General features: G+C 52.3%; 2 protein-coding genes across 2 annotated transcripts in view; one reads left to right on the top strand and one right to left on the bottom strand.

The window, feature by feature from the left end:
- Positions 1-13,975, bottom strand: part of LOC134945422 (uncharacterized) — a 230,607-nt gene that overhangs the window by 93,924 nt on the left and 122,708 nt on the right. The gene's annotated exons all lie outside the window — the stretch shown is intronic.
- LOC134945420 (uncharacterized) lies at positions 2,581-9,844 on the top strand. Its single transcript, XM_063934684.1, has 2 exons — positions 2,581-2,852; positions 5,847-9,844. The coding sequence occupies exon 2, from the start codon at positions 6,502-6,504 to the stop codon at positions 8,398-8,400; it is 1,899 nt and encodes a 632-aa protein (XP_063790754.1). The 5' UTR covers positions 2,581-2,852; positions 5,847-6,501; the 3' UTR covers positions 8,401-9,844.

Below are 13,975 nucleotides of genomic sequence, written 5' to 3' on the forward strand. Positions count from 1 at the left end.
TTCAGATACGGCATTGTACTTTGGGCCCTACAGGGGCTCAGCTCCATGTATTCAATATCCGCTCCGGTGGCCCCTCCTGTCAGCTCCCCTGGACACATGCCGTATTATTAGGCTTACTTACTAAGTTACTATACTATCCCTTTAAACCAGGAAATTATGAATTACACAGGTTCTGTGGCTGGCTGACTTCAAGCGTACCGTTCAACTGGTTTTAATCAGCCACATAACCTGTGTAATTCATGAGTGCCCTGGTTTAAAGGGATAGTATGGTAAGACTATGTATTACACCATATATGGTACTCATCCCAATGGATTAAGATACATTTTTTACTATTTTTGAAGCATTAATGCAATGTTCCTAGGAGCTGAATGATAGATGACGATGGCCTGTGGACTTCCCCACCATTAGATATACAGTATAGGCTGTATTTGCTATATTGATTTCAGAGATATGGTTCCGGAAATCTGTGAAATCAGAGGCTTTTGTGTATTAATCGGAACAGAGATCAACTTTCTTTTTTGTGAGTTGTTTCTGTGTTCGAAGAACTCCACCCATGAAACAAAAGGCTTATTTTCTTCCTCACATAATGTGCAGTTTCTTGTGCCACGGTTCTTTGTTGATGTTCATAGTTAAAATCTTCTTATATTTACTTTCAAAATAAAGCTGTCCCCATTTCGCTTCATTGCAGGTTGAGCCTGATAATTGGGAAGTGTTTAAACAGGAACTGTCTGATATCATTAACGCGCTTGTTTATAACAGACATAGCAGCAATGTTAGAATAACATTATTGCTAAATAAAATGAAGGTATTGCAACAATACTACCACCATAAGACACAATACAGTCCTACAGTGGAGCAAAAGTGTTGCTATCTAGCACTTTGGTGTCTATTTACTAAAGGCCCGTATTCACGGTCCGATGTGGGAGAGATCGCACACATCGCACACATCGCTCAGCACAGCGCGATGTGTGCTGAGCGTGCGGGGGGAGACGGGGGGGGGGCGCTCATTTCACCCAGCGGGTGAAATGAGCGACCTGCTAGATTGGCCAATCTAGCACCAGCGATAGCGATGCGCGGGGCTGCGCATCGCTATCGCTGTGGAGGGTACACACGGAGCGATCATGCTTAAAATCTAAGCAATCTAGTCAGATTTCTTAGATTATCGCTCCATGAGTACCCCCTTTAGACCTGGATGGAAATAAAGTGGACGGAGATAAAGTACCAGCCAATCAGCTCCTAACTACCATGTCACAGGTTGTGTTTGAAAAAATGACAGTTAGGAGCTAATTGGCTGATACTTTATGTCCGTCCACTTTATGTCCACCAAAGGCTTAGTCAGGGCCGATGCAAGGTTTCTTGGCACCATAGGCAAAACTTCAGCCTACCCCCCCCCCCCCTCATTTCCTCCTCATTTATTTATTATTATTCTCTGTTCTGCGTTGAATTATACATCAGCAGATCCCTCTGTTGTGCTATTGTATAAAAGTATCTACACAATGGTGGTGCCTAACCCTAACCCTCCCTCGCCGGTCCCTATCCTCCCGCTCTTCCCCCTAACCCTCCTTCTCCACCCTGAACCTAACCTTCCCCCCTCACCCCCACTGTCAGAATGTTCAGGATGCCGGCAGTCGGTAGGTTGACGCCGACAGAGTGTCCCTGTTCGAGATGCCGGTATTGTTATAGCGACCGCCGGTATCCCGCCCGTCGGTTAGGTAACTGCTTCGCACTGTCACCCATACACAGCTGTCACCCACTGTCACCCATACACAGCTGTCACCCACTGTCACCCATACACAGCTGTCACCCACTGTCACCCTTACACAGCTGTCACACACTGTCACCCATACACAGCTGTCACCCACTGTCACCCTTACACAGAAGTCACCCATACACAGCAGTCACCCACTGTCACCCTTACACAGCAGTCACCTACTGTCACCCTTACACAGCAGTCACCCACTGTCACCCATACACAGCAGTCACCTACTGTCACCCTTACACAGCAGTCACACACTGTCACCCATACACAGCAGTCACCTACTGTCACCCTTACACAGCAGTCACCCACTGTCACCCATACACAGCAGTCACCCATACACAGCTGTCACCCACTGTCACCCATACACAGCAGTCACCTACTGTCACCCTTACACAGCAGTCACCCACTGTCACCCATACACAGCAGTCACCCATACACAGCTGTCACCCTTACACAGCAGTCACCCACTGTCACCCATACACAGCAGTCACCCATACACAGCTGTCACCCACTGTCACCCTTACACAGCAGTCACCTACTGTCACCCTTACACAGCAGTCACCCACTGTCACCCATACACAGCAGTCACCCACTGTTACCCATACACAGCAGTCACCCACTGTCACCCAATCTCTCACACATGCACACAAACAGTGCACCCAGTAGTGCTCACCTAGTGCCACCTCGCACTGTGCAGCAGGCTGTCATGAGCACAAACAGTAGATGTCATCTGCAACGCAGGGGTTATGTGCCCAGCTTTAGATCACTTGTGGTACAGTAGCAGTGGCTAGGAGAAGCTCTGCTCCACCGGTCAGGATCAGCCACTGCAGCAACAGCCGGGTGAGGGACAGCGAACTGCCGGCTGGGAGTGCGCAGGGAGGATGTTCCGGGTCCCAGTGCTGATATGGTCTAAGAAGCGGGAAGTCTCTCTCCTCAGCCTGGCCCCGGCAGCCCTGCTCCTCGAGCAGGCCAGGAGGCGGGCGCCACACAGGAGGAGCGCACGGCATACAACACTGGGGACGCACAGCCCAACAGGCAGTCCGGGCGGCCGCGGGACTCGAAGAGACCAATAGACTGCAGGAGGTGACTGAGGTGAGTGACGGCCAGACCCTCGCCGCGGCCGCCCACAGGCTAAACTACCAACAATTTTTAAAAAAAGGATTTAACTGACTGGAGCATGCCGCCCTCTAGTGGCCGGCGCCCGTAGGCAGCTGCCTAAAGCTGCCTAATGGTGGCGCCGGCCCTGGGCTTAGTACAATAAATAGACCCCTTTATTATAATTGTATACAGTTGCAGTGTGATTAAGCCGGAACTGGTCTACTCTCCTGGTGACTCACGATTGGTCGGACTCCTATCAGGGTAGACCAATCTCCAGGACCCTGGCCGCCTTGCCAATAAACTGCAGCCTTACTGCATGAGTAGGATGCGTGCAAATCATGTTGACACCCATCACAAACACATACACACACAAATACACCTGGACATCCTCTTCAGAAGCCAGTGGCTCAATACTTGGTCCTCAGGGAACCTTAACAGTCCAGGTTTTAAGACAATCCATGCTTAATCCAACTGGGTGGTCTTCAGGTTGCCGGCGGACGGGCTCCCGGCGACCACCATACCGGCGCAGGAATCTCGACTGCCGGCATACCGACTGCCGGCATACCGACATCTTTTCTCCCTCTTGGGGGTCCACTACCCCCCTGGAGGGAGAATAGATAGGGTGCCCACAGCGTGGCGAGCGCAGCGAGCCCGCAAGGGGCTCATTTGCGCTCGCCCAGCTGTCGGTATGCCGGCGGTCGGGATTCCGGCGCCGATATGCTGGTCGCCTGGACCCCGACTGCCGGCAAACCATACTACACCCCTCCCAACTGTGCTGCTGTCCCACCCGCGGGCCGCAGTGTCTCGCGGCATGGGGGAGGGAATTGGGGGCACTCACTGTTATGCAGAGCAGCGGGCAAGCAGCAGGAGATGAGGAGAATAGATGCTGTGCGCACGGCATCTATTCACAATGCAGGGGGGCCTGAGGGCACCTCAGTATCTCAGAGAGTGCTGGGCATACCCCCACAGTGGCGCGATTGGGGGCCCTGTGAGACTACACCCCCTTTTCCCAAAGCTCCACCCCTTTCAGACACACACCTGCGGCGCACGCGGGGTCCCGCATCGCCACTTATCAAAGTTGGAAGGTAGGCTCAAGCACAGGTTACTTCATTAGTACGGCAGTCAGTTTGATTAGATAAGCTGAAGGCTGCATAAGCCTGAGGCCATATAAGCGATCAACTTTTTGTGATTGGTTGTTAAATGACTAAGCAGTTGCTAGGCAGATCAGTTTTCCCGGTTGGTTTTTTCCTATTGGATTAGAGGTTTGTGCATCAAGATGAAGAGGAGGGTCTTAGGTTAGTATATAGGGGGTGGCCATTTTGCTAGACTTCCTCTTGCCTTTCAGTTTATGCCCAGGAAGGATAAGTATACTTTTACTTGTACTACTTGCATAATTTGGACATTGCATTTGCTTCACTGGGCATTATATAGCATACTATTGCCCCTTCTCTGTGCGGTGCAGCTGTGTTGCCCCCCTTTTACCGACGTCTCCCTCCCGCTGTCATGACCCGTCCCAGACGTTCAGCTCCCCCCCCCCGGCGCCTCGTGGATGCGGGGAGCGCCTTCCGCTCCCGCTCCCCGAGCATTGCGCCTCAGAGAGGCCTTTCCCCTGCTGCAGACAGGCGGCGGGGGCGGGCAGTTACAGCCCGCTCCCCTGCCGCACGGAGACGGGCGGCCAGCGGCCGCTCGTCACGTGGTGCCGATGCGCGCGGCTCGGCCGGGCCGCGCGCCCCGGCGCTCGCAGCGGGACGGGCCTCTCCTCTCCCTCCTGCCTCGGGCGCCTTTGGTAATCCTCCTCCGGCGGCCAGCGGCCGCTCTGCACGTGGCGCGGGTGCGCGCGGTCCGGCTGGGCCGCGCTCCCCGGCGCCTCCCGCGGGCGAACCAACCACTCTCCCTCCTTCAAGAAGTGCCTCCGGCCCTCCTCCTCCGTCCCCGCGGTCGGCTCTCGGCGGCGTCCTGGGGGCACAAGCTGTGCCGGACGGCCGCGGCAGAGCTGCGGGGGGCGAGGGGGGGGTCAATATTCAGCTAGGGGATATGAGCCCAGGGCGGCGGGTAGCGGCTCCCGCTGTCCCCGGGACAATACAGGGCCCCATACTACCCCCCTCCAACGAGGGGATTAGCACACATCAGGGCAATTTAAATAATATTGGAACGTTTGGGCTTAGTGTGGCTGGGGCGGGGGACGGGGCAGCGGCTGCCGCCGCACCCGCACCGGCGGCAGTCACATGGCAGGGTTTCCCCCCGGCCTCGGGGGCCTGCTCGGGCTCCTCCTGGGCGTCAGACGCCCCGCCGCCGTTAACGGCGCCCCCGCTTGTCGGTTTTCAAACCCCTCTCCACGCCCTTCCCGGTCCTTTTCAGTTTGGGTCCACACAGACATCCGTCTCGGCGGCTTATATGACGCCCGGCGGGGCGCTTTCGGTAGCAGCGCAGCAAGGCTTCGCGGGGAGCCAGTCCCTCCCCGGGGGTTTTGCGTGGCCTCCGGCTCCAGCATTCCCCTTAGCCGCCAGCATGCCTTCCATGGGCTTCATGACGGTGTCCGGCACACAATTTTCCCCGCACGGGTACAGCGCGGGCGCCGGCGTGCAGTCCACGTGGTCGGTCGGTGGCCCCCGAGTCGCGGTGCCCTCGCCGGCCTTTGCGGGCCTGCAGTCAGGACAGGCACCGGGCGGTGGGTATCAGGTGGCACAGAGTTGGCCCCCTCTCACGGCGCCCCCTCAGTTCCTTCCGGCGTCATACGGATGGGCGGGGGCAGGCGTCTGCCCGCCGCATACGGCGTGGCGGCCGTCTTACCCCGCGAGTTTTGGTGCAGTGAGCGGGTCGGCCTTTACGCAGTCGATCGGGTACACCTCGGCGGGGGCCCCCTCCCTGCAGCGGCCGGGCGGCCATCCGCCGCGGAGCGGAGGGGCGGGCCCTCCGCAATTGCGGCCAATTGTTAATGATGTTCTGGTTCCCCCTGTGCCTGTTGTCCCCTCTTTTTCTCCCTCACAGGTCCCGTCTAATTCAGGGGCTACGCCCGACACGAGGCGAAGGTCGCGGACGAGCGCGACGGCGAACGTGGAGGTACGGCCATCAGCGGAGGCGGGTGCAGCGGACGACGCGGTTCCGGGTCCTTCGAACTCCGGTGAGCTAAACATTCCTTTACACGTTTCAACTTGTAGTTCCTCGTCTTCTAGCAGCGTATCATCCGGCTCTCCGCGGCGCCCGCGTAAATTAGCTAGGCTCATCGCGCGGCGAATGGCTAAGGAGGGGCATAAGGTGGCCGCTCCTGCGCAGGTGGTCCCCTCTGACCCACCCCGTTACGGCGAGATGGTACATTGCGCCAACACGGCAGTTACAAGGGGGGTTCGCAAGCGCATGCGGGAAAAAATCCGTAAGGGGAAGTATGTAGACATATTCACCCTTACGGAGGAAATGCGGCAAGGTTTTGACGCAGCCAAGAAGCCGGGTGGTATGGGGGAAAATGCGTTTCGCAATTTTCACCAGTGGCTGCGTGGTTTTTTGGTATTCATGGCTTGCTACACGGAATCGCGTCCCTCGGAGTATGCCAACTTGGTGAAATATTTGTTTTTAGTACACGATATGTACTTGAAATCCAAGGGTTCCGCGTGGCGGGATTACGACGAGAAGTTTTGTCGCAATCAGGATGGCAACCCCATCCTGCCCGCGGGTTTCAAGGATGTTGAGGTGTGGTTGGAGGTCACGCAGCAGGTCAAACCCACCCCGGACGTCACGGCCAAGAAGCCCGGGGCGGCCGGGGCGGCGGCTTCCCGATTGGCGGGGAAAGGCAAGTGCTTTGCCTACAACGACGGCAAATGCGTCAAAGGAACGAGTTGTCGTTTTCGCCACTCATGTAGGTTGTGCGGAGCAAGTCACCCGGCCAAGGAATGCACCGCGGCGACAGGCAGTAAGCCTGCCGCTTCCACCGAGGCCGGTGGAGTTGGCAAGTAAGGCCTTCTCCCCGATTATAGTTCCCGAGTTGCAGCGCTGGCTTAGCTTGTACCCCGATGAGGCGGCGGCATCGTTTCTCTTGGAGGGTTTTCAGCACGGTTTTCGTTTGCCAATTCCGGATTCGGTGTATGTGGTTGCACGCCAGAATTTGAGATCGGCTCGGGAATTCCCGCAGGAAGTCCGGCGGAAGGTTGACGGAGAAATTGGGCTGGGGCGCATGGCTGGGCCCTACGCCCTTTCCCCGTTGCCCTCCTTGTGCATTTCCCCAGTAGGGGTAGTGCCCAAGAAGGCCATAGGCAAGTTTCGTTTGATACAGCACTTGTCGCACCCGCCGGGGTTGTCGGTCAACGACGCTATCCCGGAAGCCCAGTGCAGAGTTCAATATCAGTCGTTCGACGACGCGCTGCGCTTAGTGCGGGATTGTGGTCCGGGGAGTCTGTTGGCAAAATTGGACGTGGAGTCGGCCTTTCGGCTACTCCCGCTACACCCAGATTCCCTGCGGTTTCTGGGTTTCAAAATAGGGGGCGAATTCTACGTCGATCGGTGTCTCCCCATGGGTTGCTCTGTCTCCTGCGCCTACTTTGAGTGCTTTAGCATATTTTTACACTGGTGCGTCCAGACCGCCTCCGGGCAACTGGGGGTGGCTCACTACCTGGATGACTTTCTTTTTGTAGGGCCCGGGGACAGTTCGGTCTGTGGGGACATTCTCTCGGTGGCCAGGTCGTTATTCTGCGCTTTAGGGGTACCGGTTGCGCAGGATAAGTGCGAGGGTCCTTGCACTTGTCTTAGCTATTTAGGTATCGAAATTGACACGGTAGGGGGGTGCTGTCGCTTGCCCGAGGATAAGGTGCGGAAACTATTGGGTTTGATTACAGACTGTTTAGGAAAACGCAGGGTTCGGCTTAAGCATGTGCAGTCCTTGCTTGGTTCTCTCAATTTTGCATGTCGGATTATCCCCATGGGTAGGATTTTCTGTCGCAAACTTGAGCGGGCCACCGCGGGGACGGTTCGGCAGAATCACTCCGTGTACCTTTCCCGCGAGATCAAGGATGATTTGTGGATTTGGGTCTCGTTCCTGGTGTCTTTCAACAGGGAAGTTTTGTGGCCCGCTCCTTGTTGTTCCAGTAAGCAGCTGCAATTGTTCACGGATGCTTCCGGCAGTCTAGGGTTTGGCGCGTTCTTCGCTGGCGCATGGTGCGCTGCGGCCTGGCCGGCATCTTGGGTAACGCGTGGGTTTACCAAGAACCTGCTTTTGCTGGAATTGTTCCCGATCTTAGTGGCGCTTGAGTTATGGGCCGGACGGTTCGCAAATAGGGACATTTTGTTTCTTTGCGACAACTTGGGGGTAGTGCATGCGATTAATAATCAGCGTTCCTCCTCTCCGCAGGCGCTGCGACTGCTAAGGCATTTAGTGTTGGTTTGTTTGCAGTGCAATATTAATTTTAGGGCTCGCCACGTTCCTGGAGTTGACAATGGAATTGCGGATGCATTGTCCCGGTTCCAGTTTGACAAATTCAGGAAGTTGGTTCCGGGAGCGGAGGCAGAGGGGTTACAGTGCCCACCTTCTGTCTGGCAGATGGTCGAAGCGGTTTAACGGCATTAGCCAGGTGTGCACTGGCTCCCTCCACGCTACGAGCGTATGATGCTGCATGGCGGGATTGGTCAGCCTTTCAGAATAGGTACGGGGTAGCAGGTGAGTCCTCGGCCGACGCCCTGTTGACCTTTGTTTGGGAGCATTACCAGAACGGCAGGTCAAAAGCGGCCATGGCTACTGCCCTTGCGGGCATCGCCTTTCACTCGCGACTCCACGGGACGGCGGACCCCACGGGGTCGTTTGTCCTTTCCAGAGCGCTGAAAGGCTGGGCTAGGTTGCACCCGGCGCCTGCGGATTCGCGTAGGCCTATAACGTTGCAGCTGCTAGCAGATTTGCTGCGTGTGCTACCTCAGATTGCGTCCTCGGAGTTTGAGGTGGCATTGTTTAGTAGCGCGTATGCCCTGGCCTTTTTTGGGGCTTTTCGGGTGAGCGAGTTAGTGGCGAGCAGCAAGGCGTCCCGGGAATCGGGTCTGCTCTACGAGAATGTGCGCCTGCAGGAGGGCCTGTTGCTCTGTAGGATTGTGCGGTCCAAGACAGATCAAACAGGTCGGGGTCGCTGGTTGTCCTTGGAGGCTCAGGGAAGTACGGGCGTTTGCCCGCTGCGGTTGACGCAGGAGTATGTGCGGTTAAGACCTCCGGGGGGCAACCAGTTGTTGGTGCACGCGCAGTCGGACCCTCTGACAAAGTTTCAGTTCTCATCAGTGTTCAAGAAATGTTTGACGGCGTTGGGCTTACAGGAGGCGGACTTCGGTACTCATTCCTTTCGGATTGGGGCGGCTACCCATGCGGCGGCCGCTGGTTCATCACCGGCGGCTATTCGGGAGTTGGGTCGCTGGAAGTCGGCCTCCTATAAGTCTTATGTCCGTATAGATAAGTTATAAGTGCGCCTGTTGCGCTAACCCAAAAACATGTTTACTCGTCGGTTTTTGAACGCTTACCGTTCAGGAATCGAGGGTGTGAAGCGAATTTTTAAAATTTTTCCTCCGAGGGGGCCTAATTTCAATTGGCTGTTCTATCAAGGTCCACGGGAGGTTTTTTGAGTTTTCTCCTTCACTTGGGTTTAATTGGTTACGTTGTGTTTAAGTTACAGATTATGTGCATAATCTGACATTAGGATAATTTCTTTTACAGCTGTCATCAATTTCGGAGACCACATATGGATGGTTGGTCATTCATATGTTTTTTGGGCGGAGAAACATCCTATGGCGTCTAGGGCGACTGAGATTTTTGGGTCCAGGCAATTTAGATGGTTAGGTGTCAGGGGCATGTTGTGGGGTGATCTGTTGCGCGTCCTTTTTTCTAGGGAGCGCCGCTGGGGTCGCCCCAGTTGTATTATCATTCATTTGGGTGGTAATGATCTGGGCCGAGTTAAAGGCATAGACTTGATTTTGTCTATAAAGGCGGATGTGGTGGCGATACGTTGTCACTGGCCTGGGGTATGCATTGTCTGGTCGGAAATGGTGCCCCGTTTCCATTGGCGTGGTGCGGTGCGTTTCTCGGCGCTGGAGAAAGCACGCAAAAAGGTGAACTCGACGGTGTCTCTTTTTGTCAAGGCCATAGGCGGAGTGGCAATTAAGCATCCTCTGCTGGTGCTGCGGAACAGGCAGTTCTATAGAGACGATGGGGTTCACCTTTCGCCGGAAGGAGTGCAGTTTTTTCTGGAGGATATTTTCGGTCCTTTTCGTTAGAGCTAGTTAGTTTCTGGTTGATGTTCTGTTTGCGGATGGCGGTGGCGGTTTGGTAAACCTTGGTGGCGGGAAATCGCTGCCAACCAGCTGTCACACAGGCATAAGTGGTCATTGTGGGGCTCCCTCTTTAGAAGGACGGCAGGTGTGTCCTTTTCTTGCGGTTGGACATTTAGACGTTCCCCTGCGGGAACCGAACGTTTGCCAGAGAAAGAGGGGTAAGGCCAGCACAATGCGGGTTATGCGGGAAGGAGGCGGGGTATGTGTACTCCCCTCCTTGGTTTGGTGGTTTTCATCTAGGTGACGGGTGCTGGTGTTTGGCAGCGGTTTTCTGTTTGCCATCCTCCAAACTAAAGTTAAATATATATTCAATTCAATTCTAATTCGGCCTCAATTATTAGTTTAAAGAGTTGGTCAGCGATTAATAAACATCGTCTGACCTTTAACTCCAGCTACTGTGTCCGTGTCTTTATTTCAGGTGTGGTGTGGTTTTATTTAGTGATAAGCTAGCTTAAATAAAAGGTTTATGTAATCACAATAAAGTTATGAGCGGCTTAGATAAGCTGAAGGCTGCATAAGCCTGAGGCCATATAAGCGATCAACTTTTTGTGATTGGTTGTTAAATGACTAAGCAGTTGCTAGGCAGATCAGTTTTCCCGGTTGGTTTTTTCCTATTGGATTAGAGGTTTGTGCATCAAGATGAAGAGGAGGGTCTTAGGTTAGTATATAGGGGGTGGCCATTTTGCTAGACTTCCTCTTGCCTTTCAGTTTATGCCCGCCCTCCCAGAATGCGTCTACGTTTTTGTTCTTGCTGTGGGCTATTGAAAGCCAGATTGGCGGGAAATCGCTGCCAACCAGCTGTCACACAGGCATAAGTGGTCATTGTGGGGCTCCCTCTTTAGAAGGACGGCAGGTGTGTCCTTTTCTTGCGGTTGGACATTTAGACGTTCCCCTGCGGGAACCGAACGTTTGCCAGAGAAAGAGGGGTAAGGCCAGCACAATGCGGGTTATGCGGGAAGGAGGCGGGGTATGTGTACTCCCCTCCTTGGTTTGGTGGTTTTCATCTAGGTGACGGGTGCTGGTGTTTGGCAGCGGTTTTCTGTTTGCCATCCTCCAAACTAAAGTTAAATATATATTCAATTCAATTCTAATTCGGCCTCAATTATTAGTTTAAAGAGTTGGTCAGCGATTAATAAACATCGTCTGACCTTTAACTCCAGCTACTGTGTCCGTGTCTTTATTTCAGGTGTGGTGTGGTTTTATTTAGTGATAAGCTAGCTTAAATAAAAGGTTTATGTAATCACAATAAAGTTATGAGCGGCTTATATCATCCGTGCATAAGCATGGATATCCTTAAAATCTGCACTGTTAGGGTGCCCTGAGGAACTAGGAAGTTGGAACTAGTGACATTTCCAAGATTCTTTATAGAAAAAAACAAAACATTGCGAGGCACTGGTTCCTAGTGATCGGACAGGTTAGATTCTCACTCATCCCATAAATGGCTGCCTCTATTGTCAGAGTGCTAATATCATTTATTAGCACTCTCAGCTAAGTGATCACTGTTCCTCCCCAGACTGCTATTATCTAGTAATAGAAAGCAATTGTCACCTTTTGTGTGATAAGGCACATTATGAGAGTTGTGCCAGCCAGTGATACAGGATAGAAAATAAATACACTATGTTCCAGGGAAATTGGCCTGTTTCCGCACTGACCCCCTCCCACTCCTTTTCACACACCCTGGGAAGAGCAGTTGAAAGCAAGATAAGCTGATTACATTAGATCTGTCTTTCTCATCTGAATTGTAGTGACCACTTCACAGGTGATAAGAACCTTGACAAAAGGCATAAAGTCAACACTTGTATGTTTATTCCCGCAGCTCTGTACGCCTTTATTCCTTCAGTATCTGATCTTTCATGTTCATTTGCTTCAAACTTTAAAGGAAAATTAACTGTACTTACAGACTGGCATCCCAGAAACAGACTCAATGGAAAACTATACTCCAAAAAGTAATGTTGCCTACTCAAGATCATTATGATGGGCAGTATAACATAATGGAATAATTTGATATTTGAAATATGATGTCTTACTGAAAATACCTGTTGATAACTCAAAAACTGCAGTTTGACAGATACACTGTGGATTACAGACCTTCCTTAGCAATATCTTTAACCAAGGAAACAATCATTGGAATCCACAGTGTTTCCATGGTCACAGTTGTTGCTAAGGAAACTTAGTTAATCACAACATGTCTGTCAAATAGTGTATTGCTGAGTTATCAACATGTGATTTCAGGCAGAAGTCCAATCAGGTTTTATTCCAGTATGTGGTGGTATCCTGTATATGGATTTTAATTAGGCAACTTCATATTTTATGTTGAGCTACCTTTTAGGACAGAGTTTCCAAACTCTGCCATTGCAGTCCAGGTTTAAAGTATATCCATGCTTGAGTTCAGATGGTTAAATCAAAATGATTGAAGTGGTAAATAAGTAATCTGTGCTCAAGTATGGATATTCTTAAAGGCTGGACTGTAATAGCAGTGTTTGGGAAACTCTGCTTTAGGAAGATTTGAAACACTGCAATTTATGCTTGTCAAACCTTTGCAATTTTTTATACTATCTTTGTAATATTAATAGTTGGGAATAATAACTTGGCTGATGCAGACCGGAGGAGGTTTTTGTTGCACTGCACATGTCTTGTGATGGCGGTCACAGTGAGGATTTATTTGAAAAGTGATTGACAGCCAGGGAGCCTTGGTGGGAGGTAACGGGGGAGTAGCGACGCAGGTGTGTCACAATCATTTTGGAGGCGTGTCACATCTTGCAGTTGCGATTGATGATCAACTGATGTGCATCTAATTAATAGTTGCAACAGCTGATAAGCCGCCAGTGCCCAGTGGGTGTCTCAATGAGAATCCCAGCGGCTGTGACATTTGCATATTTTCGCACAACCGATGCGTACAGGATCACAGCTGCATTAGTGTATCTATAATGGGTGCAGGGTGTGCGATGCACATGGGCTCTTGGATCCAGGGGGGCCCATACTGCACACCCTGCACTTATATAAATAATTGTACTAATCCAGAGTCACGCGGTGGCCAGCGATGCAGGCGGAAATCATTGGGAAAATGGAGCGACAGCCATTTGTCCGGTAATTTGCATATGCACAGTATATATTGTATGTCCCTGGGAACAAGGCGCAGGAGCCATGTTACCGGAGACCTGCATTGCATGCGGAAATCACTGGGAAAATGGAACGACAGCCATTTGTCCGGTAATTTGCGTATGCACAGTATATACTGTATGTCCCTGGGAACAAGAGCCATGTTACCGGAGACCTGCACATGCACAGTAGACTCTAGCACAAAGCCAAAGTCTACCTCGCTGCCAGAAAGGAGTGTGATCGTACAGAGCCTACACACGGGCCCTATACGCTCTTAATCCAACCCTGCACAGCTCTGAAGGTATGTAAAAATAAGAATTTACTTACCGATAATTCTATTTCTCGTAGTCCGTAGTGGATGCTGGGACTTCCGTAAGGACCATGGGGGATAGCGGCTCCGCAGGAGACTGGGCACAAAAGTAAAAGCTTTAGACTAGCTGGTGTGCACTGGCTCCTCCCCCTATGACCCTCCTCCAAGCCTCAGTTAGGATACTGTGCCCGGACGAGCGTACATAATAAGGAAGGATTTTGAATCCCGGGTAAGACTCATACCAGCCACACCAATCACACCGTACAACCTGTGATCTGAACCCAGTTAACAGTATGATAAACGTAGGAGCCTCTGAAAAGATGGCTCACAACAATAAACAACCCGATTTTTTTGTAACAATAACTATATGCAAGTATTGCAGACAATCCGCACTTGGGATGGGCGCCCAGCATCCACTACG

The sequence above is a fragment of the Pseudophryne corroboree genome, chromosome 7, assembly GCF_028390025.1.
Source record: "Pseudophryne corroboree isolate aPseCor3 chromosome 7, aPseCor3.hap2, whole genome shotgun sequence".
NCBI classification, from domain to species: Eukaryota; Metazoa; Chordata; class Amphibia; order Anura; family Myobatrachidae; genus Pseudophryne; species Pseudophryne corroboree.